Source organism: Lissotriton helveticus, chromosome 7 (genome assembly GCF_964261635.1).
Source record: "Lissotriton helveticus chromosome 7, aLisHel1.1, whole genome shotgun sequence".
Classification (NCBI taxonomy): domain Eukaryota; kingdom Metazoa; phylum Chordata; class Amphibia; order Caudata; family Salamandridae; genus Lissotriton; species Lissotriton helveticus.
Window position 1 is genome coordinate 1305880522 of NC_136068.1, and position 27929 is coordinate 1305908450.

The following is a 27929-nucleotide window of genomic DNA, read 5'->3' on the forward strand; positions in this document are numbered from 1 at the left end:
CGTGGCGCTCTTAGACGTCCTGCTTCGAGAGAAACTGGAAAAAGAACTCGGCACCGAACGAGAGAAACAATACCGACGACCCCGAAGGCCTTTTGGCCTTGAAGAAAAGTTTCCAAACTGGAGTTAAGAGAAGAACATCCGAACCCAATGGCAGAAAAAACTATCTGAGGATGGAGAGGATGCCCATGCGCACTGTAGTCCAGGGGAGGAGCCACCTATCTCGTGATACTTCGAAGACTCTTCCAGGACAACAATGTGCAATCATCCGGACCAAACACTAGGCGGCGATCTATGCATAAGATGTGAATTCAGCAACCCACATGCCTCGAACCAAACATTACGGAAACCCCGACAGCAGAGAGAACAATAACAGTTGGCGCTGGTTAGGTAGACACAAAAAAGGAGTTAAGCAAGGTAAATAATTTGACAGTAGAATTTGCCAATCCTGGTCTAGTATGAGAAAATGAGAAACTGAGAACATTTGGTAGCTTTGTTGGGAAAGGATCCAATCCCACCAGACACAAACCTAGCCAATAACCAGCATACCATCTTGCTCAAAGAATGAGTTCCTAGCAAAAGAACATTGGAATCCACTGCAAAAGCTTCAAAAGAACTCAACCTACATCACTCCATCTCTATCCATGGAGTATCAAACCAGAGAATTTGGATACAGGACCTGAACACCCTGTAGCAACATAAGTTCTGCCCAGTCTGGCAACAGACTTGGTGTTTTAACACTGACTTGCAATAGATTCGACGTCCACAAAATCCTCGCCCACTATGGTGCATTGAGGATCAGCGGAGCCTTGTCTGACTTTGCTTTCTGGAGAATATAAAGGAGGCTTGTAATCACAGAAAGAATAAAGCAAATTCGCCATAATTCTATAGGTGGAATAAGCCTCTCGATGCACCCATGAGGGGAAAATTATATATATTAAAAAAGGGCATTTACTTTCGACACAAATAAGTGGAAGCATTAGGAATATGCTACTTACCAGTATGCATCTGTTCTTGGCATGTAGGGCTGCTGACATTCATATCTATGCATAGATCGCCGCCTAGTGTTGGGTCCGGATGATTGCACATTGTTGTCCTGGAAGAGTCTTCGAAGTATCACGAGATAGGTGGCTCCTCCCTTGGACTACAGTGCGCATGGGTATCCACTCCATGCTCAGATTGTTTTTCGCCATTGTGGCAGAGATGGAGTGATACAGTAAGTGATGACCATGCATGAGAGCAAGTACGTGAAGTGTGAATGCTACAGCTGCGACAGGCACCGGGGAGGAGGGCGGGCGATATGAATGTCAGCAGCCCTACATGCCAAGAACAGATGCATACTGGTAAGTAGCATATTCCGTTAGAGGCATGTGGGCTGCTGAATTCATATCTATGCATAGAATACATAGCAGTACCCTCCCTAGCGGCGGTTGCCTGTGCCAGCTGCAGCAGTCTGAAAAAGTGTTTGAGAACAGCCTGACCTACAGCAGCTTGCTGTTTTGAGTGTACATCTACGCAGTAGTGTTTGGTGAATGTGTGTATTGTGGTCCATGTGGCTGCTCTACATATGTCCTCTAGAGGGATGTTACCTAGGAAAGCCATGGATGCCCCCAATTTGCGTGTGGAATGCGCTTTGGGGGGGGACGGTTAGCGTACGTTTAGCCTTTTGATAACAGATTTAGATGCATTTAACAATCCATCTGGCTATGCCTGATTTTGAAATTGGGTTGCCCTTGTGCTGTGGAGAGAAGGCAACAAACAACTGTTTAGTGTTCCTGAAGTCTTTGGTCCTGTCAATGTAATACAAGAGAGCCCTCTTGACATCCAGTGTGTGCAACGCCCTGTCTGCCACGGAGTCAGGATTCAGGAAGAAAACAGGCAGTTCAATAGTTTGGTTGATGTGGAACTGTGATACTACCTTGGGCATGAATTTGGGGTTGGTGCGCAGCACAACTCTATTAGCATGTATCTGTATGAAGGGCTCCTGAATAGTGAGCGCTTGCAGCTCGCTAACCCGTCTGAGCGACGTGATAGCCACCAAAAAAGCCACTTTCCATGTGAGAAACTGTATCTCACAAGAGTGAAGAGGCTCAAATGGCGGGCCCATGAGCCTGGTGAGGACTATGTTGAGGTTCCACACAGGCGAAGGCGGGTGTCTTGGAGGGATGACCCTTTTGAGGCCTTCCATAAAGGCTTTGATGGCTGACACTCTGAAAAGGGACAGGCGCTGTCTATTTTGAAGGTAAGCCGCCATGGCCACTAAATGTATCCTGATGGAACTGTACGCCAAATTACTTTTGTACAGGTGCAGCAAGTAAGCTATGATGTTTTGCGTGGAAGCATCAAGCGGAGCCATGTTATTATTGGAACCATAGATAACAAAACGCTTCCATTTGGCTGCATAGCAGGCTCTTGTGGTAGGACGCCTAGCCTCCTTTATGATGTCCATACAGGCAGGGGGCAGGTTTAAGTAGCCAAACTCTATGACTTCAGGAGCCATATTGCAAGGCTCAATTGTTGCGGATCTGGGTGCTGAATGTCGCCACGGCTCTGAGTGAGGAGACTGGGCGTGAGTCTGAGGCATTCGTGGGGCACCACGGAAAGCTCTAGGAACGTGGTGTACCACGCCTGCATCGCCCACGTTGAAGCAACCAGGATCAGTGTCATGGAGTGTTGCCCAAGTTTGCGTGCAACTAGCGGTATGAGTGGAGCTGGAGGAAAAGCGTACGCAAATTTGTTCGACCAGTCCATCCATATCGCATTGCCCTGAGACTGCGGGTGTGGGAACCTGGCGGCGAAGCGTGGCATTTTGCGTTTTCGTGTGTGGCGAAGAGGTCTATTTGTGGATGACCCCACCGCTGGAAGTATGGTTGGAGCACTGATGGGTGTAACTCCCACTCGTGCATTTGCTGACTGTGTCTGCTGAGCAGATCTGCCATCTGGTTGTCCCTGCCCGGGAGGTGTTCCGCCATGAGAAAGATGTTCCTCTGAATGGCCCACTTCCACATGCACTTTGCTAGGTGTGACAGTTGTGGAGAGTGTGTCCCCCCCTGTTTCTGAATGTAACACATTGCAGTCATGTTGTCCGTCCGGATCAGCACGACTTTGTTGCAGAGATGCAACCTGAATGCCTTCATCGCTAGAAAGATTGCCATCAGTTCCAGTAGGTTGATGTGCAACCTTTGCTGCTGTGGAGTCCATAGGCCCTGCACTGTGTAATGGAGGACATGCGCTCCCCAACCCTGGAGAGATGCGTCCGCTGTTCGCACCAGCTGTGGCACAGGCTCCTGGAACGGTCGTCCCTTGCAAAGGTTGTGTGGGTTCCACCAATGCAGAGAGCTGAATGCACAACCGGTCACCAACACTAGGTCTTTGAGATGTCCATGAGCCTGGTTCCACTGGCGTGCCAAGCATTCCTGAAGCGGACGCATGTGCAGCCTCGCGTGAGGGACTATAAAGATGCAAGAGGCCATCATGCCGATGAGCTGCATAAACACCTGTGCTGGGAGTGAATGTTGCAGCCTGAATCTTTGAATCAGAGTTTGCATACTGGCGACCCTTGCTGAGCTGGGGTGCGCTGTGGAAGTCAGTGTGTTGATCTCTGCACCTAGGTACTGACGTACGTGGGTAGGCTGCAGATGAGATTTTGGGTAATTCAGGGAAAACCCTAGACTGTGTAGAAGGTGTATTGTACGGGACATGTGGTCGGCACACTGCTGGGCCGACTGCGCCTGGACGAGCCAGTCGTCTAGGTACGGATAGACGTGAACGTTTTGCCTCCAAAGATGCGCGGCCACTGTCGCCAAACACTTCGTGAACACTCTGGGGGCAGTAGTGACCCCGAAAGGCAAGACCTTGAACTGGTAATGCTGTTCATTGATGGTGAACCTGAGATACTTCCTGTGACGTTTGTGAATAGGAATGTGGAAGTATGCATCCTTTAGATCTAAGGTTGCCAGGAAATCTCCTTGCCTGAGCAACGGGAGAACTTGCTGTTGTGAGCATGTGAAAATGTTCTGAGAGTATATATTGGTTGAGGGGCCTGAGGTCCAAGATGGGCCTGAGGGAGACGTCTTTTTTTGGTATGAGAAAGTACAGAGAGTACACCCCTGTTCCCTGCTGTTCTACAGGCACGAGTTCTATGGCCCCTTTTTGTAGCATGGAGACGACCTCCTGCTGCAATAAGTGCATGTGCTCTGCGGACATAGGACGGTGTCTTGGGGGTATGTTGGGTGGAGTGGAAATGAGCTCCAAGCAATAGCCGTGTTGTATAATTTGTCGCACCCACCTGTCTGTAGTTATGCTTTCCCAGACTGGCAGGAACTGCTGGAGCCTTCCCCCGACCCGGGTGGTATGGTCCGGGGAAGGCTCCAGACGTCACTGCTTGGTAGTGGCAGAGGATCTGGCATTATTGTTTCCACGACCTTTGCCCTTTGCGCTGTTTCCACGGTATCCACCTCTATTGTTCTTGGCATAGGTGGATTGTGAGCCCCCTTTGTTGTACTGAGCCTGTTGCGACGCCTGCCCCCTCGAGGCTCCCCTGTTACCGGAGCGACGAAAGGAACCGCCCCTGAACTGCTGAGACTGCAGAGCCCCCATGGATTTGGCAGCGTCAGTGTCAGTGTCCTTCTTAATCTTCTCAAGTGTGGTGTCTACTTCTGGACCGAAAAGGAAGTCAGGGTTGACAGGCTGATTGAGCAGGTTTGTCTGGATTTCTGCCTTAAAACCAGAGATGCGCAGCCAGGCATGTCTCCGGAGCATAACGCTAGTGTTAATAGCCCTAGCTGCTGTGTCGGCCGCATCCAACGCGCACTTAATGGACGCGTTGGAGATTAACTTTCCCTCTTGTATAAGCATTTCTGCTCCCTCCTTATATGTATCTGGAAGGTGTTGAAGGAGTTGTTCTAAAGTGTCAAAATGTGCCCTGTCGTAACGTGCCAGCAGGGCTTGTGTATTGGAGATCCTCCAAAGATTGGCCGCTTGAGCAGCCACACGCTTTCCAGAGGCTTCAAATATTTTTGATTCCTTGTCCGGAGAAGGAGCATCACCAGTTGTCTGGGAGTTCGCCCTTTTGCGAGCATTAGCCACCACTAAGGAGTCCAGTGGGAGTTGGCCCTTGATGTACGTGGGATCCACCTTTTAGCATAGGCAGAGTCTTAACTGAACGTTCAGACGTGGAGAATGTATCAAAGAGGAAGTCCTCCTCCACTGGGTCAGCATGCATATCGACGTCGTGGTTATGCGCCGCCCGTTCAATGAGCGCGTTAAACGCGGCAGTGTCCTCAGCAGGGGAAGTCTTGACCGCATATGACTGGGTGTCAGGGGTGGTGTGAGGGTCATCAGGGTCAACAGTGTCAGCCCATGGCTGGGACTCATCCTGATCCTGGTCCACAGGGTAGTTGAACTTCTCCTCATTGTCACCCTCATCGACGTCTTCAGTGGCTGCAGTGGGTGAAGAGGGATACCCCTGTCTATAAGAGTGTATAGGCTCAAAGAGAACAGGAGAGGTGGTGGAGTCCCTTTTCTTCTTGAGCGGAATTTTGTATGCCTCCATAGGTGTTTCAGGCCTGATTTTCCGCTTGTAGACGGTGAGCCTGCCTGAATCGGAGTCGATGAAGAACTTAGAATGTTCGTCGTAGCTTGGAGGCTGAAAATGAACAGCATCAGTTCGAGGGAGTTCAAATGTGGCTGCGGGCGCCGACTTGGAAGAGGCAGCAGCAGCCTTAGGCCTTGCAGTCGGGGGGAGGCCGAACTTGATTGGAGGCGAAGACACCGGTGACTGACCAATGGGCGTTGAAGACTTAGCTTTGCATCCGACAGACTCCGAGTGGTCCCCTTGTGTGTGCGACTTCGTCGACTCGAGGCGTGGCATCGGAGCGGGGATGTTGGCACCGGTGTCGGAGGTTTGTCCCTTCGAGGCGGTTTGACTCTTCGATTCGAAGGATTTGAGCAGGTGTGACTTTTGTGCCTTTGGCTCGACGGGCTTTTTGGCTTTGAGCGTCTTTGAATGGTCGCCATCTTTGGACGCGGCCTTCGACGTCGACTCCGACATGAGCGTGACGTGTTTAACAGCAGACACGGTCTTTGCCGCTCCGACCTTGGGGTCGACACCCCCTGTCGGCTCAGAGGGGCGGAGCACCTTCACTGACTTGGACGGCCCCGAAGTCATCGATCCGATGGCCGTCTCCGACGGTTTCGGTTTCTGCCCACTGGGCTTAGGTTTCGTTTTCTCCACCAATGGCAGTCCGTGGACCAATGGCTCAATGGAACTGTCCTTAGTCCGGCCTTGAAGCGGGACTATAGAACGGGGTTGTAGATCTTGGCTAAGGCCTTCCGGCGATGCCTCGACCTGGGCCGTGGAAGAGTCTGAATGAGGCCCCGCTACTGCGGTTGGGCCGTGTTCCTCGCTGGAGTCGTCGTCGACGGCTCCGAGGGGGAGTGCGTCGTCTCCTACCTCAATGGAGTCTTCATCTTGGACGTCGATCTGTTCGTCGTCCACGTAGTAGCTGGAGTCATGTTCTGACGCGGGGTCCGAAAGGTCCGGGTCGTCTCCCTGCACATCCGCGCTGTCGTCGCCCCGAAGATGTTCTCGGGTTCCGGCGCTGATTCACGTGCCGATTGTCAGGCAGCGCGTCGAAGGCAGAGAGTCTTCTTCGACCTGAAGTTCGAACAGGCCATACAACTGGCCTCGTCGTGGTCCGGCAAGAGACATTTGTTGCACACCGGGTGCACGTCGATGTGTGGATATTTTGAGTTACAGACGGGGCATCGCTTGAACGGGCTCCGTTCCATCTTCAATCTGCGACGGGCCTGTGGCGTCGAAGACGAGAGGTCTTCCGAAGTCGAGATAAAAGCACGGAAAGCTGAGAGCACCGAGCGAAAAGACAATACCGACGCCCCTAAGGCCTTTTGGCCTCGAAGAAAAAGTAACTATAAGAGATTCCGAACAAGAGTTAAGAAGTACATCCGAACCCAATGGCGGAAAAAAACAATCTGAGCATGGAGTGGATGCCCATGCGCACTGTAGTCCAAGGGAGGAGCCACCTATCTCGTGATACTTCGAAGACTCTTCCAGGACAACAATGTGCAATCATCCGGACCCAACACTAGGCGGCGATCTATGCATAGATATGAATTCAGCAGCCCACATGCCTCGAACACACTGTTACAACAGGTTAAAATTCAGACTTAAATACTTCTAGGGGCATCTAGTTCAACAGACTTGTCCTCAAATCCAAAGAACCTAATAAGTGCATCAAAGGACTCACTGCTGCAGAGACCATGTAAGTAAAGTTCGTGCCTATGCGAAAAGGATCATGAACTCCTACCTTTCTGATTGTTTAGGCAGTGAACTGCAGTGGTTTTGTCTGATGTTCCCATGTACCACCTGGCCCTCTAGAAAGGTCTTTGAGGCTAGGCAGATGCCACAAATTCAGCACAGTGATTTGCATATACTGCTCTTATCATGGCCAGAGTCTGCAAATGGTCATGCCTCAAATGCTAAGAAGCATTTGTTACCATGGTAGGGCTGTTCCATCGAAATATGAGAAGAGTGCATTCAACAGTACAGGTCCTGTGCCACCATAAAGAATATGTCCATGGTACCTAGACTGCTCTGGTGAAGCAGCCTGATCAGGGGCAGATGTTAATGCACAGACGTTTCAGGTGCCACACTCTCCTGGCAAACTCCGGAGCCACCAGGATGACTTAGGCCTGGTTATTCCTGATCTTTAGAACTCCAGGTAGGTGTGTAGAGGTAAATAGGCATACAGGAGTCCCAAGCTCCACTCTAGGAAGAAAGAGTCTTCGATAGAAAGCCTTCTTAGGAACTCAAGTGTGCAACTGTGCAAATATTATGCATCGTGAGTGGTGTTCAATAGTTCGAACCAGGGCACTGCCCATTCCTGGAAGACGGCGTAACTCACCTTCAGGTGTAATTGCCATTTGTGATCTGGTAGGCATCGGCGGCTGAGTTTTTCCTGGCCTGACATTTAAAGATGCAACCAAGTAGTTGACTAGCAGGGAAGTACCCTGACTGCTAGGTCAGGCCCAGAGCTGCAGAGCATCCTGGCACAGGATTGAAGATCCTATACTGGACGGCCTGTTGCAATACCTCACTGTGGTGGTGCTCTCTGTGAGGACTTGAATCAGCCTCCCTCTGATGATTGGGAGGAAGGTCTTCAAAGTAACGAGAACATCCTGTAACTCCAACAAGTTAATGTGGAGATAGGGCTCCGCTGCAGACCACAGTCTGCTGCTCTCCAACTCTTCCAGATGGCCTTACCAACCCAGCAGTGATGCATCTGTCATCAATGTCAGCTCTGGGCAGGTTAGGGAGAGAGATCTGCTGCTGGTTTAATGGAAGCTGTGCAGCCACTTCTAGAGGCCTTTTGCATGTTCCTTCCAAACCTGGATGTAATACAATAGGTTGCTGTTGTGCTGAGCCCACTGAGACTTGAGATCAGATTGCAGAGCCTGCATGTACCACCTGGCGACGCCGACTAGCAAGAAACAGGAAACCAAGACACCAATAAGTCTCAAAGCCACTTTCATCTCATTGAGACCCAGTACCGTATCACAGACCAAATGTCCTGGACTTTCCGATCTGGAAGGAAGGCTCAAAAGTGCACCATATCCAGGGCGGCTCAGATGAACGGGAGCCTCTGCAAAGGATTCCAGTGTGACATCAGCACCTTGACTGAGAAAAATCAATGAAGTTTGGAGGCTCATTGTTGTTTGGCGGTGGTGTACTACGTACTTTGGCGAGCCCACCTTCAACAGCCAGTCGTTGAGGTAGAGGAACACAGACTTTCTCGACTTCCGAAGATGCGCTGCGACCACCGCCATCATTTCCATGAATGCCAGGGGGGCACTGGTGAGGTAGAAGGGGAGTACGGTAAACTGATCTTGGCCCACCTTGAAATGCAGGTAAAGCCTGTGGAATTGCAGGAAAAGAAAATTAAATTAATCATCATGCAGATCTAGTGCTACCATTCAGTCTCCTGGATACAGGGCAGATAGAACCTGGGCCAGTGTGAGCATCTTTAATTTGTTGTTTTTCAGCAAGAGGCTGAAAGGGCAACAACTTAAAATAAGATGAAGGCCTCAGTCCTTCAGTGCCAGCAAATAATAGAAATAATACATAGCCACTATTTCTGATGCCAGAAATCGTTCTCAGACATCTTTGTCCAAAAGAGCCTGGACATCTTGGTGCAGAATGGACAAGTGGTCTCCCCAAAAACGCCCTGGTGTAGGTGGAAAATGCGGTGGGTTGGAGAGGAATGGAAGGGGTTAACCCTGTTGGTCGTGAAGATCTGTCATTCTTGGAGATAATATGCTTTGGAGTGGGCGGCCAGGTGCCATTAAGGGCAAACTAAAGTGGCTTGGAAGCTGAAGCAGGGTAGGGCAGGGTAGGACATGGACTCGGCTGGCCCCCTAGACATTATTGGCTGGATCTCCAACCCCAGCCTCTAAAAGACTGGGAAAACCTTTACTGGGGCGACGGGCCTTGGCCTGGTCTTTGAGCCAACCCCTTGCCAATCCTCAAAAGGGGTCACATTTGTGGAGATACAGCTGGTAAGGTGCAGAGAGGGAGCGTGCTGTAGCCCTGCTTTCTTTGAAGAACTCCAATACTGAGACTGCTTTGTGACCAAAGACTTGGTTGCCATCAAACATCATATCCATTAGCGACACTTTGACGTCATCCAAAAAGCCTGTGACTCTCATATCACCTGCCCTAAGCACTCTGTAGTGTCTAGCACGTAACAGATGACATTTTGCTGCGTCTCCGCCATCCTAGAGGATTTGTATCAAACTGACACGATATTCATCAGGAACTCCGAATCCCTGGCGAGATCTCACACACCATATCCCATAGGTGCATATGACTAGCTACCTAATAAGAGGCTTGCATTAAGACAGCGAAGGGCAAGACTAGTTGAAGGAAATATCAGTTTTCCTCCATCCGCATCAATTCTTTGTCAGGAAAAGTTGTGATGAACACATTTGGGTTTAAAACTACTCGTGGATGCTTGGACCACCAGGCTCTTAGGTGAAGGATATTGAACAAGGAAGGCAGGGTCGCCTGGGGCAGGTCTAGGCCTTATAGGCACTTGCCTATTTACTGCAGGTCAAGAGCAAGGTTTGACCCAAGTGGCCATTAGTGTGCTTTTGATGGCTTTGTTAAAAGGAGGAGTGGTTCGGTGAAGATCTGCTCAGGTGGCAACTAGAATGGCCAGCAACTTCAACAAGTTGATGTGGTCATTTGCTTTGACCCCAATAGATGGCAGCTGGCTTCGGCAGCATGTTGTATAGCTACAACAAATGAGGCGATTTTTCTTTGAAGGAGATTGGGGGAGGGAGGTGAATATGATTAGGACGGATGGGGGAATGTGGTGGGGCAGGGGGGTGCCTTAAATGTCCATGAACATTTACTCATTGTCACAGTAGTGGGATGCATCATTCCCATCACCTCCACACCATGCCATACCAAGTTAGTTATGCTCTGAATCAGAGTCAAAAAGATTATGGAGTGCTTAAAGGGAGACTCCTGCAGCGGATGAGACTTCGGTCATGGTTGCAGTGAATTCGCCGGAGAGACAGACAAGACAATTGTTCAAACTCAAACCCCAGAGATGCTCTCCTTGGCTGTAGCCCTCTCGCCAATACCACTGCCACACTGAGCACACTATGCATTGTACGCTATCCAGGATATGTAATGGCATGTAACTTACAGGATGTTCAAGATAAGTTTGGAAAAGGAAACAAAAGCCAATACAAATATTTTTTGCAAAAATTAAAGGATAACTGGGTGAAGCTCGCCTTCACCATCCAGTAGTCTAAGTAGGCGTAGTTCTGCACTTCGGGACCCTAGGTCTTTGAAGACCACTTGAGGAGCAAATGTCAGCCAAAAGAGCAGGACTACAAACCGAGGAAGAAAGTCCTATGGGAAGGCAAAACAGCTGCTGCTACTCTGCCTGACAAACTTACAGTTTACCTTCGGCCTTGTAGTTCATACAAAGTCATTTAAAAGTTTGGTTTGTGTCACATCATTGGTGACAAATGCCTACACCAAACAGTTTAAGTGTTTTCCTTTCTAAAAGCGGGAGTTTGTTTTTGTAAAAGAAACAATTCTTATTGCCCCAACACCATGGGCATTCTCAGTTGGTGCTTGAGAGGACGCTGTATTTAAAAAAAAACTATTTATAGTTTATTGATACTATGGTACATAATACAACCGTTTAATCTCCAGGATAATAATCTTAGACACTTGTTCGATCGATTATTCCCACCTTTTATAACACATTACTAAGTATCCTGGCACCGTTATCAAATCACAATATGGGGTTTATCTTATAATTGTACATGTCCTTCACCATCCTCTGACTGTACATCAAGTTGTGTCAGCAAATATTGTACCAGTGGACTCCAAAAGTCTCCTGGTTGTGAGACCTTTGAAATCTCCTTTGGAGGAACGGGGTATGGTGCAATTTATTTTTTACTAACCCTCACCACCACAATATTACTAGTTAAATTTTACTCAGTCGGCATAACTCTGGCTGTCTGCCGGACTTAAAATAGGGCACAGACAGACCCAGTACTCCATCACCATTTACAGAGTAGCCTGTCCGCCAACTCTAAATCAGCCCCCAAGTTTTTACAACACTCTTTATTCAGTGATAAGGAACCAGCATGACAATACGATTAAAAGGCAGATTACAGAATTATATCACCGTACTTTAAAAGACCTGTATCAAACATTAGAAGAAAGGTGAATGGATGGGGTTGGAAGGAAAGATAGAAAATCATTTGATGATCAAAGAAAAAAATATCCACTGAGTGCATGGCTCCCTCAAGTTTCCGCTAGGAGTACAAATCATTTGATTAATATTAGTTAGTAACTTGGAAAGGTGCATATACTGGAGTGTGTAATTTGTACTGGACAAGTACAGTCAGCAGGGACATTACAACAAGTATATTCAATATTAAACTCTAGGGTCCTCCTATTAAGGACATGGCTAACAAGTCATTGGAGCATATAATCACCTCATTCTCTTTAGCCGCACACACCTCACCGGCATTGCCAATGCGGATAACTATGTCTGTAGTACGGAATCTGAAGTCCGGATGATCTGCAATATCATATACACTGACATCTTCTTCTTCTCTTATTAGCTGAAAGGGAGAAATAAACATTACACAGAGAAGCCCACTGTACATCATATCACTGGTCAACACTGACAAGTTTGAAATTCGAATGGAAAAAAAGCTGCTCTATGATATCTGAGGCAACAAGACTCTCTCAACCACACTCCAACCCACTTAAAATCTGGTCTCTTAAGCATATCTCTGGAAAATGAAGTAAAAAAAAAAAAAAAGAAGAAGATAGAAAGTCTGGATTCACTCACCTCCACGTCATCTCCACTGGGCTTTAACATGAACCATTTCACCACGCAGGTGCGGCCCATGTGGTCCCCTGACTGCACAACTCCATAAACTCCAGGGTCCTGAATGGGCTGTGCTGCAAGAAAATGATATGAATAGTTGAAAAGGATGCATTTTAAACACGGTAAACAGATGACCACAGCCTCTTCTCCAAAACCATGCAAGGTCTACTCACTTCTATGTGTTCAAAAGCTTATGAGATGCAATTTTATAACTCAACAGTGTACCCTCCAAAATGTACAAAGCCCTTAAAAGAAGCAGCTGATGTGGACAGACTCATGCATAACCAAACCCACCAAACACAAACAGAAAAAATAGTCTTCATAAAATTCAATGAAAAATGCTTAGAAGTCTTTAGAGGTAGGTCGTTCTATGAAGCAATAAAAAAAAAGAGGTAACACATCACAGCTTTTTAAAGTTGGTTCTAAGTGTTGAGGAGCCAGTGCAGTTTCCCTGCTCGGTCTATGGATTGAGACCATGTGTATATATGCATTTATGACCATTTTCTATCACAGATTAGACTTCTGACAATTTTGGTGAAGTCTTTACATGAAATAGAAATATCTGGGACCAACGTCTTCCCTATCAAAGCATAGGTGTTTCTGATTGATCACACCACCTTCATCCAATGCTATGCCATTGAGGGATTCGGTGTGACATCTATCTTTGGTATTCAAAGATGTGGAAAAAACTATGCTCCTACTTTTTTTTATTTTTAAAACTTTTTTTAATTGTTATTTCGTTCTCATAAGTGTTTATACATCAATAAACAATAATCATCTCCATCTGCAAGTAATTGGTACACATCACATTGCATTGCATACACGACCGTTCCGTCTCAGCCCCCAAATAGTACACTACAACAGGTGACACCATTTTTCCCAGTATCTCTCCCGTGTCTACATCATCCAGATATAATCATTGCCCAGCCCACTCGCCCACCTCTGTATTCATGGACTATCTTCCGGAGTAGATGTCGTTTGCGGAGGTACACAGATATTTCCTCGGAATTCATTCCACTTTCCCCATATTCTAGACCATTTTTTAGGACACCCTCTCTGTGTGTACACTGCTCTTTCTGCCACCATGGAGGCATCCACGTCATTTTCCCATTGCTGCCGTGTAGGCGACACCCCGGATCCCCAGCTCCTTGCTTTATTGTGCTTAGCAATCGTCATCCCGAGTGTAGCCCAGTTCTGTAGGGCCAAGTATAGATCAGTAGGTTGCCAAATATTTAAGAGACAGCATCTGGGGTCTCGCTGGACCTCTGCCCCCCCCCACTTCCGAGATCTCATTCATCACCCTTTCCCAGTAGGCTTGAATATTTGGACAGTCCCATATTATATGATAAAATGTTCCAACTTGTCCACAGCCTCTGAGGCAGAGTGAATCGAGATGTGTGCCCGAGTTTGTGTAATGTGGTGAGAGGGTAATATACGCAATGGAGCACTTTAAGTTGTAGGAGTTTTAACCTAGATGGGATTGCTGCCTCTCGGGCCGACGCCAGTGCGTCCATCCAGTCTGAATCCTCCATGTCTCCTAAGTCTGTTTGCCATTTTCCCTTCAGTGCTACCATGGGGTCAGGTTGATTATTAACCAGTTTACGGTAGGTCTGTGATATGGCTTTTTTGTCCATGTAATCCGTGAGTAGTCTAACTTCTAGGGGGGGGAAGACTCTGCTAGTTCGGTGCCTAGGGGGATAGCGCTCTGAAGAGCATGTCTAATTTGGCCATAGCGGTGGAGTTCAGTTTCTGCCATCCCATACTTTTCTTGTAGATTTGCAAAGGTAAGGATCTCTCCCTTCACCCAAAGATCACAGATTTTAGTGATACCTATGAGGTCCCACTGCCTGAATCCTTTAGTGTTCGCCAGGGTTCCCAAACAACGAGTCTCCCATAGTGGGGTGGCTAGTGTCAGTACTCCTTCCCAACCCAGCGCCCTTTGTGCAGTGTGCCAAATTTTAACCGTGTGTGCCATTGGACCTGTGAGCCTGTGTCCCCTGTTGTTGGTGTAAAGGGCCTTCATCAAACGGTCTACGGGTAGCAGATTCCGGTCTAGTCTGAACGCTGGTTCATCCTGCGGGACATGAATCCATTGATTTATTATCATTAGTTGTGAGGCCCAATAATACAATTTAACGTTTGGCAAGGCAATTCCCCCGTCATACCAGCTACATACTAGTTTGTGTTGCGCTATTTGGGCTGGTTTACCATCCCATAGCAGCGAGGAGACTTCTGCTTCAAATGCTTTAAAGTAGGAGGGGGTACCTGAAATGGGGAATTTTGGAGTGCGTAGAAGAATCTGGGGAACGCCAACATTTTGAATAGTGCAGCTCATCCCATCAGTGTCAACGGAAGGGACCTCCAGTGTTTAACATCTGCCTTGAGTCTCGCTAGGGGTCTCATCAGGTTTTCTTACATAATGAATATGCTACTTACCAGTATGCATCTGTTCTTGGCATGTAGGGCTGATGACATTCATATCTATAGCATAGATCGCCGCCTAGTGTTGGGTCCGGATGATTGCACATTGTTGTCCTGGAAGAGTCTTCGAAGTATCACAAGATAGGTGGCTCCTCCCCTGGACTACAGTGCGCATGGGCATCGACTCCATCCCCAGATTGTTTTTAGCCATTGTGGCAAAGATGGAGTGTAATAGTGTAAGCGATGGCCATGCTAAGAGTAAGTGTTAAAAAGTCTGCAGCTGCTACAGGCGCCGGGGAGGAGGGCGGGTGATATGAATGCCCTACATGCCAAGAACAGATGCATACTTGTAAGTAGCATATTCAGTTCGAGGCATGTAGGCTGCTGAATTCATATCTATAGCATAGAATTAATAGCAGCCCCTCCATTAACGGCGGCCGCCTATGCCAGCTGCAGAAGTCTGAAAAAGCGTTTTAAGAACAGCCTGCCCTACAGCTGCTTGGAGTGCACATCTACACAGTGTTTAGTAAATGGGTGTGGTGTAGACCATGTGGCTGCTCTACAAATATCTTCCAAAGGGATATTACCAAGGAAAGCCATAGAGGCCCCCAACTTTCGGGTGGAGTGGGCTCTTGGAGGGACCGTTAAAGTGCGCTTAGCCTTGTGATAGCAAATTTGAATGCACTTAACGATTCACCTGGCAATACCTGCCTTGGAAATGGGGTTGCCTTTGTGCTGGGCGGAGAAGGCAACAACGAGTTGTTGTGTTTTCCTAAAGTCTTTGGTCCTATCGATGTAGTACATCAAGGCTCGCTTGACATCAAGAGTGTGGAGCATTCTTTCGGCAACTGTTTCCGGATTTTGAAAGAATGCGGGCAGTTCAATGGTCTGATTGACATGGAACTGCGAAACCACTTTAGGAAGAAATTCAGGGTTAGTGCGCAGCCCCACCCTGTTGGAGTGAATTTGAATGAATGGCTCTTGTACAGTGAGCGCCTGTAGCTCACTAACACGTTGCAGAGACGTAATGGCAATGAGAAAAGTCACTTTCCATGTCAAGAACTGAATCTCACATGAATGTAGAGGCTCAAAAGGTAGGCCCATTAACCTGGTGAGGACCACATTGAAGTTCCATACAGGAGCCGGCGGGGTCCTGGGAGGGATGACCCGCTTCAGGCCTTCTAGGAAGGCTTTAATGGCAGGCACTCTGAAGACGGAGAGATGCTGCCTGTTCTGGAGATAAGCCGCTATGGCGGATAAGTGTATCCTGATGGAAGCGTATGCTAGATTGCATTTGTAAAGATGTAACAAATAGTAGATGATGTTGGGAGTGGATGCATCTAGCGGGTTGATGTTGTGTGTAGCGCAGTAAATGACAAACCACTTCCATTTTGCTGCATAGCAGGCTCTGGTGGTGGGCTTTCTTGCCTCCCGTATGATATCCATGCATTCAGGAGGCAAGTCAAGGTAGCCAAACTCTAAGACTTCAGGAGCCAGATCGCCAGGTTGAGCTGTTGCAGATCGGGATGCTGAATGTCGCCATGGCTCTGCGTCAAAAGCTTGGGCGTGAGGTGTAGCCTTTGATGCGGTACCACGGAGAGTTCCAGAAACGTGGTGTACCATGGCTGGCGTGCCCACGTTGGAGCAACCAGGATGAGAGTCATCGAGTGTTGCTTTAGCTTTCTTGCCACCAGCGGTATGAGAGGTGCTGGGGGAAAAGCGTACGCAAATCTGCCTGACCAGTTCATCCATATCGCATTGCCTTGCGACTGTGGGTGAGGGAACCTGGCGGCAAAGCTTTGGCATTTTGCGTTTTCCCTTGTGGCGAACAGGTCTATCTGTGGATGACCCCACTTCTGGAAGTACGGGCGGAGTACTGATGGATGTATCTGCCACTCGTGCATCTGGTGGCTGTACCTGCTGAGCAGGTCCGCCATCTGATTGTCCGTGCCTGGGAGGTGTTCCGCCATGAGGAAGATGTTCCTTTGAATGGCCCACTTCCACATGGTCTGAGCCAGATGAGACAACTGTGGAGAGTGTGTACCTCCCTGCTTCTGGATGTAGTACATGGCTGTCATGTTGTCCGTCCGGATCAACACGACCTTGTTGCACAGATGTACTTTGAATGCTTTCAGTGCCATGAAGATTGCCATCAGTTCTAGGTAGTTGATGTGCATCTTCTTTTGCTGTATTGTCCATAGTCCCTGCACTGTGTAGTGGAGTACATGAGCTCCCCATCCCTGGAGAGACGCGTCCGCCGTCAGGATGATCTGTGGGACAGGCTCTTGGAACGGTCGGCCCTTGCAAAGGTTGTGTGGATTCCACCAATGCAGAGAGTTGTATGCCCGACCAGTGACGAACACTAGGTTTTTCAACTGTCCCTGTGCCTGATTCCACTGATGCGCTAAGCATTCCTGGAGCGGACGCATATGTAACCTCGCGTGCGGGACTATGAAAATGCAGGAGGCCATCATGCCTATCAACTGCATGAACACTCTCGCAGGAAGCGAGTGTTGCGGTTGGAACTGTTGGATTAGCGACTGGATGTTGTTGATCCGCGCTGAAGTTGGCTGAGCCGTGGCTGCCAGAGTATTGATTGTTGCACCTAGATATTGCCGCACATGGGCTGGCTGAAGGTGCGACTTCGGATAGTTCAGGGAGAACCCCAGACTGTGAAGAAGGTGAATGGTGTGGGACATGTCCGCGGCGCACTGCTGGGCCGAATTTGCCTGAACCAGCCAGTCGTCCAGATAAGGGTAGACATGGATGTGTCGTCTCCTGAGGTGCGCCGCCACTGTCGCTAGACATTTGGTGAACACTCTGGGGGCAGTGGTCACTCCGAAAGGAAGGACCTTGAATTGATAATGCCGATTTTGAATGGTGAATCTGAGGTATTTTTGTGTGATGGATGGAGTGGAAGTAAGCATCCTTGAGGTCCAAGGTTGCGAGGAAGTCTCCCTGATTGAGGAGCGGAAGAACCTGCTGCAGCGTTAGCATGTGGAAGTGTTCTGAGAGAATGTACTGGTTTAGGGGCCTGAGGTCCAGAATAGGCCTGAGGGACCCGTCCTTCTTTGGGATTAAGAAGTACAGGGAGTACACACCTGTGCCTTCCTCCTCCACTGGCACGAGCTCTATAGCGCCCTTTTGCAGCATGACGAGAACCTCCTGCTGCAATAAGTGCAAATGCTCTGTGGACATAGGACGGTGTTTTGGTGGCATGTTGGGTGGAGTGGATGTGAGCTCCAAACAATAGCCGTACTGGATAAGTTTCCCGACCCACCTGTCTGTGGTGATGGTTTTCCAGACTGGCAGGAACCGCTGGAGTCTCCCCCCGACAGGTGTGGAATGGTCGGGGGGCAGTGAAAGGGCGTCACTGTTTGTTGGAGGCGGAGGAACGGGAGTTGTTGTTGCCCTTGCCTCTGCCTTTGGCGTTGTTCCCACGATAACCTCCTCTATTTTGTTTGGGGTAAGAGGATTGCGCCCCACCTTTATTGAATTGTGTTTGCTGGGACATCTGGCCTCTGGAAACACCCCTATTGCCTGAACGACAAAAAGTGCTCCCCCGAAACTGTTGGGATTGGAGAGCTCCCATGGACTTGGCAGTCTCGGTATCCTTTTTTATTTTTTCCAAGGTGGTATCCACCTCAGGACCAAATCTGTCAGGGTTAACTGGCTGGTTGAGGATGGTAGTTTGGATCTCAGGCTTAAATCCAGAGATTCTGAGCCATGCCTGTCGCCTTAACATCACACTGGTGTTAAATGCCCTGGCCGCAGTATCGGCAACGTCCAGGGCACACTTTATTGAAGCGTTGGAGATGAGCTTCCCTTCCTGGATAAGCATCTCCGCAGCCTCCTTATATTGGTCTGGGAGATGTTGCAACAGGGTCTCTAGTGTGTCGTAGTGTGCCCTGTCGTAGCGTGCCAAGAGCGCCTGCGTGTTAGAGATACGCCATATATTGGCCGCCTGAGCTGCTACCCTCTTTCCCGATGCCTCTAGCACTTTGGACTCTTTGTCCGGGGGAGGAGCTTCACCAGTGGTTTGCGAATTCGCCCTCTTGCGGGCATTAGAAACGACCAGAGAGTCCAATGGCAACTGGCCCTTGATGTAAGTGGGGTCGCCAGGTGCCGGTCGGTATTTCTTTTCAATTCTAGGGTTGACCACCCTTGCCCGTGTGGGCTCTTTGAAAATGTCCGCAGCATGTTTGAGGAACCCTTTCAGCATTTGGAGGGTTTTCACAGTCTTTTCAGCTGCTGAAAAATTGTCAAAGAGGAAGTCCACCTCCACAGGGTCAGCATGGAGTTAAACGTCGTGGTTCTTAGCCGCCCTTTCAATCAAGGCATTGAATGCCGCAGAATCCTCAGTGGGAGAAGTCTTGATATTGTATATCTGAGGGTCGAGGGCGGGTTGATGATCCCCCTGGTCACCTGTGTCCACCCATGCGTCCTGTTGTGCATCAGGATCAGTGTGGGCCGGGAAGCTGTATTCCTCATCTTGATCCCCTGCATCCTCGGCATCGGAATAAGTTGGCGAGGGCGTGGCAATTCTTTGAGTCCGAGGAGTCAATGGTTCGACCAAGACTGGTGCATCAGAAGCAGGCCTTTTGCGCTTCAAAGGAATGGTATACGACTCCAAAGGCGTCGTTGCCGTAATTTTTCGCTTGTAAAGCGTAAGCTTCCCAGTGTCGGCATCGATGAAACGTTCCGACTGTTCCTCCAGTAAAGGTGGTCGATGCGTTGAGCCCCCAGCCGGGAGAGTAGGCGTCGACCCCACAGCACTGTGCGTTTTCGCTTCGGGCGCCGCCCGTGGTGCGAAGGCCTTCGGTGCCACCTTCGGCGGCAACGTGAAGAGGAGTTGCGTCGATGACTTGGAGGTGGGGACCGACTGCTTCGGTGCGGAAGGCGTTTTGGGGTCTTCCGCCGAGGCCTTGTCCCTGATACGCTTGAGGGAGTCCGAAACCTGCTTCGTGAAGGAAGCAGACGGTTTCGCCGATACGACAGACGACCTCGGTCCAGCAACGTGGGAAGACTCGATCGTCGATGACTTTGGCTGGTCGGTCCGAGGCTTGCCCGTGTTGGTGTCCTGGGCAACCGCTTCAGGGGCACGAACCTTTGGCTCGATGGCCTTGCCGGTCTTCGGCTCGACGCCCTTTGCGGCCTTTGTTGCCGTGCCCTTGCTCCGCTCTGGCTCGACGCCCGATCCGGACTTCGGCTCGACGCCCTTGCTTGACGGAGTCTGGATGGCCTTTTTGGGCTTCAGCTCGACGCCTTTAGCCTGCTTCGGCTGGACGGAAGTCACCGACTTGGCCGGGTCGACAGGCTTCTTTGGCTTGGGCTGTCCCGACACCTCGGAGGACGAGGGTGTCAACGGTGGATCTGAAGGTTTCGGTTTCGATTGTGACTGAACCACTTTAGGTTGTGCGGACACCGAAGGTTTCACTTTCGGTTTCGATTTCTTTAATGGCGGCTCCGAAGTGTCCGTAGCCGGGCCGGGAGGCGGGGCCTTGGATTTAGGTAGAAGGTCTTGGGTAAAGCCGATAGGCGATCCCTCGACCTGAGCCTTCGTAAGTGTTCGAACGGGGCATAGCTCGTCCTCTGAGCTATCTTCCATGGCCCCATAGGCCTCATCGTCGTCTCCTACCTCGTTGACGACTTCTTCTACGGGTAGGCCTTCGACATCCACTTGAGAGTCGTAGTCTACTTCTTCCGCTAGAGGTGAAATCTGCAGCTGAACTTCGTGTTCGTCTGCTTCCTCGCTATCGAAGATGTCCACCGGTGCCGGGGCCGACTGCCGGGCCTCCATGCGCGCCACGCGCCGAAGCCGAATCGTTTTCTTCGAACGAAACCTGGAACAAGCCATACAGTTGGCTTCATCGTGGTCCGGCGACAGGCACTTGTTGCACACCGGGTGGACGTCGATGTGTGGGTACTTCGATCCGCACACGGGACACTTCTTGAACGGGCTCCGTTCCATGTCGCGTCGTCGAGGGTCTTGCTGCGTCGACTGGGCCTCGAGCACCAAAGAGTCACGCGACTCCCTGGATGTTGAACTCTGAAGGCGCGTCTGAACAGAACTGGGCACCGAACGCAACAATACCGACGATAAAGAGAGAAAAAGGCCTTATGGCCTCGAGAATTATGTCGATTCCGAACTGAGAGAACGAAAGTACATCCGAACCCAATGGTGGAAAAAAACAATCTGGGGATGGAGTCGATGCCCATGCGCACTGTAGTCCAGGGGAGGAGCCACCTATCTCGTGATACTTCGAAGACTCTTCCAGGACAACAATGTGCAATCATCCGGACCCAACACTAGGCAGCGATCTATGCTATAGATATGAATTCAGCAGCCCATATGCCTCGAACATATAGGGTAGTGTGGTGACAGATTCCCAAATATTTAAATCCTCTGGTTGCAATTTGTAGTTTGCAGCCGGAGGGAGCCTGGGTATAGGGCCATGCAATATATAGAGCAGTGATTTTGTCCAGTTAATAGTGTATCCTGACATTGTCCCGTACTCTGTAAGGATGACGAGCAGGGCTTCCAGAGACTCTGTCGGGACGTTATATATATATATATTAGTACGTCGTCCACATATAGCGAGATCCGGTCTTCCCAATCTGCCTCCCATTTTATCCCGCGGATTGAAGATCTTGCCGTATCCATGCCGCAAGTGGTTCTAGTACCAGAGCAAAGAGGAGCGGAGACAGAGGGCAGCCTTGCCTCGTCCCTCTCCCCAATGTGAAATCCCTTGATACTCGGCCATTCGCTACCACATGTGCTAGGGGTGCTGTGTATAATAATTTGATCCAACCACAGAATTTCGGGCCAAACCCCATCTTTCGGAGTACCGCCATTGTGGAGTCTAATGAGAGGATGGCCGCATCTTCCTGGACCATTGGTGTCCGGGCCAGTACGCCATGTAGACGGCGTAAGTTAAGGGAGGTGTTTCGTCAAGGCATGAAGCCATATTGGTCTGGATGAACCAGTAACTTAAGGTGGGGCTGTAGTTGGAGTGCCAATGCTTTAGCCAATAACTTGGCCTCTGTGTTTATTAGGGATATTGGACGGTAGGAAGAAGTCGCCGTCGCAGGTTTACCGGGTTTGTGAATTGCCACGATCGTAGCTAACCTTTGGTCTCTGGGTAGCATCCCTTGCTCTAGGCAGTCGTTATGCATATTAAGTAAATGGTGTGTAATGGTGTCCGCAACCTTTTTGTATAGCTCTACCTGCAGACCATTAGGTCCCATTGCCTTCCCCGTGTGAAGTGCTGTCAGTCCAGTCCCCAATTCCTCGGCCGTGAAGTCTACTTCCAGTTCGTGCATATTGTCTAGTGGCAGTGTAGGCATTACTATATCGTGTAAGAATTGCATGTTTTCCTCTACTGTGGTGCGCGGTGTATTTACCTTTTCGTAATAGGTTGCCAGCTCCTCCACTATGAGTTGGGGATCAGTCGTGACCTTGTCGTCCTCTGTCAACTGTGCAATCCACCTATTCACCTTCTCCCTCTTCTCCAACCATGCTATCATTTTCCCTGTCTTATCACCCAGTTCGTATACTCTATGTAGGGAAACAGTGTATCTTGTTTTTGCCATTTCCCATGCATAAGCTCTAAATTCTTGGGACGCCAATGTCAGGGCCTGTGTTGTAGTATCAGTAGGATTTGCGGCATGTGCCACCTCTGCTCTCTGTGTTGCTTCTTCTAGGGTGTCTAGGTGTCTCCTGTTTTCTTGTTTTTGACTGGTAATGATCGAAATGGCCTGACCAATAATTACGGTCTTGTAAGCCTCCCATAAAGTGCATGGCGAATCTACTGATTGTGTGTTTTCCGTGAAATATAGTTTAGTAGATTTTACAAGGGCCTTGGCTATCTTATGATTCTTCAGGTATCCCGGGTGGAGCGGGTAAACTCTCTGCCTTCCAGGAAGCTGTGTATTGTATATGAGTTGCAAAGGTGAGTGGTCAGAAATGCCTCTCGGTAAGTGTTCAATCTCACTCACCCATTCAGGTGTTATCGCTAGAGTCAGGACTTAATCTATGCAGGAGAGACTGTTGTGTGCCCCCGAGTGAAAGGTGTATTGGTGTTCTGTAGGGTGTTTAAGTCTCCAAATGTCTGTTAGTCCCATTGCGTATATAAAGTCCCTCTGGGCCTGATTGGATCGGTTTGCCTCCCTGGGTGGTTTGCGGTGTATAGTAACATCTACTACTGTATTAAAATCCCCGCCTACGATCAGTTCTCCCTCAGGAAGGTCAAGTAGGAGTTTCCCAAAGCCCTGAAGAACAAGTTACTTACCTTCGGTAACGCTTTTTCTGGTAGATACAGTATCTGCCTGTAGATTCCTCACCTTGTGAATATCCCCCTTGCGCCAGCAACGTTCGGAAAATTCTTTGTAGCACGCCGGCGTGGACGACGTCATAGGAGAACGGCATCGCGCGCGACTCCGTCTGACGTCACTGACTCCTTATTGACCCACGTCGGCCTTTTTCAGTGCCTTCGAGGCACCCGGACAGACCAACGACAGTAAATATACATTTATACAGTGTACCCAGTACATACAAATCAAAACTGCGCACAAAGTGCGTAGCAAAAGTATCAAAAACCAGAAATATAAATGTGAGAAGTTGGACTGATATATAGTGCTCACTATTCTAGTGATCACTGTGTATCATACCAAACAACCCTTATTGATGATTGGTTGTAAGTCAACCTTTTAGACCAGCTATCCTAGTAGCATGGACACGAGCAGTCTTCAGGCTAAACTCTAGAGGGCGTGTTAAGCCAGCTGTTTTACCATCACATATACCCCTTGAACACCAAGTGAAAGGACACCACACAAGTTGTTATGAAAATAAAGGATATTTATTTATAACAAGACTACCCTGAACTCTTTATGAGTCAGGGAGCTAAGCACAATACGAAACTCTTACGAAAATACTTTAAGTTGCACAATTTACACAAATGCCCGAGGGGCACGAAAAACCATATACACAAAAAGTGGAATGCGAAATGCTAGCAGGTAAGTAACAAGATCCAGAGGCTTCAGGAACGCTAGGACTACACTACTGAACCTTAAGATTACGAGCAGGAGGTCTAGGGAGATCGTGTGCAGAGTGTGCACTCTCACGCGGGATGCGGGAAGAAGTCTATGGATGCTAGCGTTTCTAAAGTTACTGTTTCCGGACGAATCGGACTAGATAGACTGAAAACGACAAAGGATCTGGACACTTGGATAGTGAACCTGTGCTGGAGTACCGAAATACTCAAGTTACCTAGCCCAGGGGCCGCGGCTGCATAGGGTTCAAAAGACGTCGGGAATCCTCGTTGAAGTCTATGGAGCCTGAAAGAAGAAGTTGCTGGCAGGCGACCAGTGAAGATGTTCGGTGTGATCCAAGGCTGGATCAGTGAAGGAGACGACCTGAAAGCAGAGGGGACTTAGTTCTCAATCACTAGCCAGTGATTATGTGGGCACCAGGATGGCACCGGATGAAGTCACCTCGACCAGGTGAGTGGGCGACGCTGGACTCTGCAGTCACACGGGCTAGGAGGCGTTGTCGGCGTCCAGGCTGGAGGTGCAAGCTGTCCCACGAGGCTGTCGGCTGTCGGCGATGCTGGACTCAGGATTTGAGCAACAAACCTTGGCAAAGGCAAGCCCACGCGGTGGAGTCAAGATGGCGTCTGGAGTGGACCAGGAGGGTCCGGGGTGCTCCTCTCTTGGAAGGGAGCAAGGGCCAGTCTGGAGCAACCAGACCAGCGGTGAAATCGTAATGGTACGTCGTCAAGAGGGTCACTAGCCAACGGGCAAGTGACCGGACAACGTGGCAAGCAGCAAAGAAGCAGAAGGGCCCCACGCAGATCTCGTGGATGCTGGGAGGCTGGACTTCGATGCTGGAGCTGCTTAGGGTTAGGGCTTCTCAAACCCCAGTGCACTTACTCGAGGGTCTCTCGGGGGTCGTGCAGGAGAAGCGTCGTGCAGGTCTTGAAGATGGCCGGTCCCACGGGTCTCGTCACACCCACGAATCTCAGCTGGGCTGGATGATGTAGGTAGAGGTCAGAGATGGCAGGGAATCCGGGTCTCGTCGAGCTGGGCAGTCTTGATCCGGAGGATGGACTTACAGCAAACCGCAAGAGCTTCGTTGGTGCCTGCTGGTGCAGGGTGGCTACTCCTTAGCCACAAGGGAGAGTCTTCAGAAGAGTCAAGAGTTCCTTTCGTGGAAAGTAGTTTCAAGATTCAGAATGATCTAATTTGGGAAGGGGGCCTGCTCCTACCTTTATCCTAAGAAAAGGGGCTGGCACGCGACTAGGTCCTGCCCTATGGGTGGGACCAGGAGGGGGGGTGGTTACACCCCTCTCCTTTGTCCGGTCTCTCCCCAGCTCAGGGGCTGGTGTGCCCCAGGAACTGGTTTGAGCCGGCATATGCACAGTGAGCACCGGGGTGCCACTTGCAGTCACCTTCCTTTCAGCCCTGCCTACCTGGGATACACAAAATCCTGTCTGGGATGGTGCTAGCACCGCCCCTGACAGGAAACCCTTTGTCCAGGCCTCCGTTGCTGGAAGGACTCCCAGCAGCAGGAGGGCAGACTTGTGTCTCGGTGGCAGCATCCATTTTGTGGAGCTGAGGCTGTGTCTGACTTTAACCGGGGTTCACAGTTACATACATGTCGTGTCCCTCTAGAAGGGTGGAATGCTAACCCCGTCGCCAGAATTGGCGAGGGGTTAGTATTCCAATTCGTATGACACCTTACTCGACATGTTTTGATAATGCTATACCAAAGTTAGCATTTAACCGCGAGGATTATAATGCACTTAAGAGTATATGGTATAGCGTTATCATGGAACAGCTATTTGGACTTGGTTCCGCAAGCTGCAAACGGGCTCAGCTCATGCCAGAGCACCATCTCACATAATTCCAAGCACTCTGCCTTCAGGATTGATAAGGCCTGCCATAGGAGTGACTGGTAGGAATATATGTGTCCATTTTAGGGTTAGATATAGGAATACTATATCTAAAGCAAAGGGTGTTTACACCACCTTGCCCCAGCTGTCGTGCAGCCAGTTGTGTCTGTTTGGGTGGCCAGCCAGGGGTGGCATAATACATGCTTCAGCCCCTGGTAGGCCCTGGGTACACCTATGCCCTGGATACCTAAGGTATGCTGTACAGGGACTGATAAGGTGGCCCAGTACCAATTGGTAAGATGCACCTAAGGTACATGGTTGCAATTTAGAGAGAGAACAGCTAGGCTGTGGGTCTGATTAGCAGGCCCACAGCCAGGGAAAGTCGTAAATCAGTGAAGCAAAAAGCAAAAATCTGGGGTGGCCATGGGATTGCAGACCCCACTATCCTACAATAAATACAAAAACCCAGGTATAGCAGAGTGGACAATGGGGAGGCGGGTGGGTCAGTGAGGAATCCACAGGCAGATACTGTATCTACCAGAAAAAGCATTACCGAAGGTAAGTAACTTGTTCTTCTGATAGATACATCTGCCTTGTGGATTCCTCACCTTGTGAATAGAGTCCCACAGCAGTCCCCTCTCCCGGAGGAGGGTGTCCACTCTGCTATATCAGGAAATCTTGAAGGACAGAACGCGCGAAGTGGCCGTCCCTCCTCACCTCGGTATCCAAGCAGTAGTGCTTCGCGAAAGTGTGGAGGGAGGCCCAAGTCGCGGCTCTGCAAATGTCCTCAACAGGAACACCTCTAGACAAAGCGGATGTTGCAGACTTTGCTCTAGTTGAATGTGCTCTAATACCCTCAGGAGGGTCCTTACCCGCCAGAGAGTAGCAAATCTTGATGCACAGGATTATGCATCTGGAAAGTGTGCGCTTGTGCACCGCTCTGCCCTTTTTGCAGCCAGCAAAACCCACGAAGAGCTGATCATCAACACGATAGTCTTTAGTCCTATCGAGATAGAAACTGACTGCTCTCTTCGGGTCCAAGCGATGAAGCCTCTCCTCCTCCTTGGAAGGGTGAGGGGGAGGATAAAAGGTAGGAAGGGTAATGGATTGTCCTAGATGGAAGGGAGTTACCACCTTAGGAAGAAAAGCAGCCCTGGTCCTGAGAACCATTCTTTCAGCATGAATGGTCAAGAACGGGGGCTTGGAGCTAAGAGCCTGAAGCTCACTTACCCTCCTTGCCAAGGTAATTGCAACCAAGAAGACCGTTTTAAAAGAAAGAAGCCTCATGGGATACTTGTGCAAGGGCTCTCGAAGGGAGAACCCATCAAATAGGTTAACACAAGATTCAAATCCCAATGAGGAACAACAAAAGGAGTAGGAGGGAACTTATTAGTGAGACCCCTCAAAAATCTTAAAACCACAGGAGACTTAAAAAGAAAAGGCTGATCCGGCAAACAGAGAAATGCCGATAAGGCCCAAAGATACCCCTAGACTGTGGCAACAGCAAATCCTTGCCATGCCAGAGAAAGAGCAAACTGCAAAATGTCAGACAAATGAGCCATCAAAGGGTCAACAGCCCTCTCCCCACACCAAGAGACAAATTTAGACCACCTATACGAATAGATGGACTTAGTGGAGTCACGCCTGGCAGAAAGAATGACATCCACCACATCGTGAGAGAGAGAAAAGGAATTCAAGTTGCCCCGTTCAATCTCCAGGCATGAAGGTGTAATGTCTGGAGGTGGGGGTGTAGAACTTGCCCCGCCATCTGAGAGAGGAGGTCTGCCCTGAGAGGGAGACGGAGCGGCGGGTGAGAGGAGAGGTGGAGAAGTTCCGTGTACCACACCCTTCTTGGCCAATCCGGGGCGACCAATATAACTTGGGCCTGGTCCTGGCGAATCTTCCTCAGAGCCCGAGGAATCAAGGGTATGGGAGGAAACGCGTAAAGGAGTTGATTTCCCCAACTCAACTGAAACGCGTCCCCCAAGGCTCCTTGCATTGGATACTGGAGACTGCAGAATGACAGGCAGTGAACATTCTCGCGAGTGGCGAACAGGTCCACCCGAGGAGTCCCCCACATCTGAAAAATGTCGTGAACAACCTCCGGATGGAGCCTCCACTCGTGATCGGCAGAGAACTGCCGACTGAAAACATCTGCACGAACGTTCAGAAC

The 27929-nt window shown here is 49.6% G+C and overlaps 1 protein-coding gene across 1 annotated transcript in view; it reads right to left on the minus strand.

Annotated features, from left to right (window-relative positions):
• The window catches only part of UBE2O (ubiquitin conjugating enzyme E2 O), a 736961-nt gene that overhangs the window by 267707 nt on the left and 441325 nt on the right, over positions 1–27929 (minus strand). Inside the window, exons 11-12 of the mRNA XM_078654595.1 lie at positions 12405–12517; positions 12043–12171 (exon numbers count right to left, since the gene is read on the minus strand). Coding sequence (XP_078510721.1) covers positions 12043–12171; positions 12405–12517 — 242 coding nt within the window. The remainder of the gene's footprint in view (positions 1–12042; positions 12172–12404; positions 12518–27929) is intronic.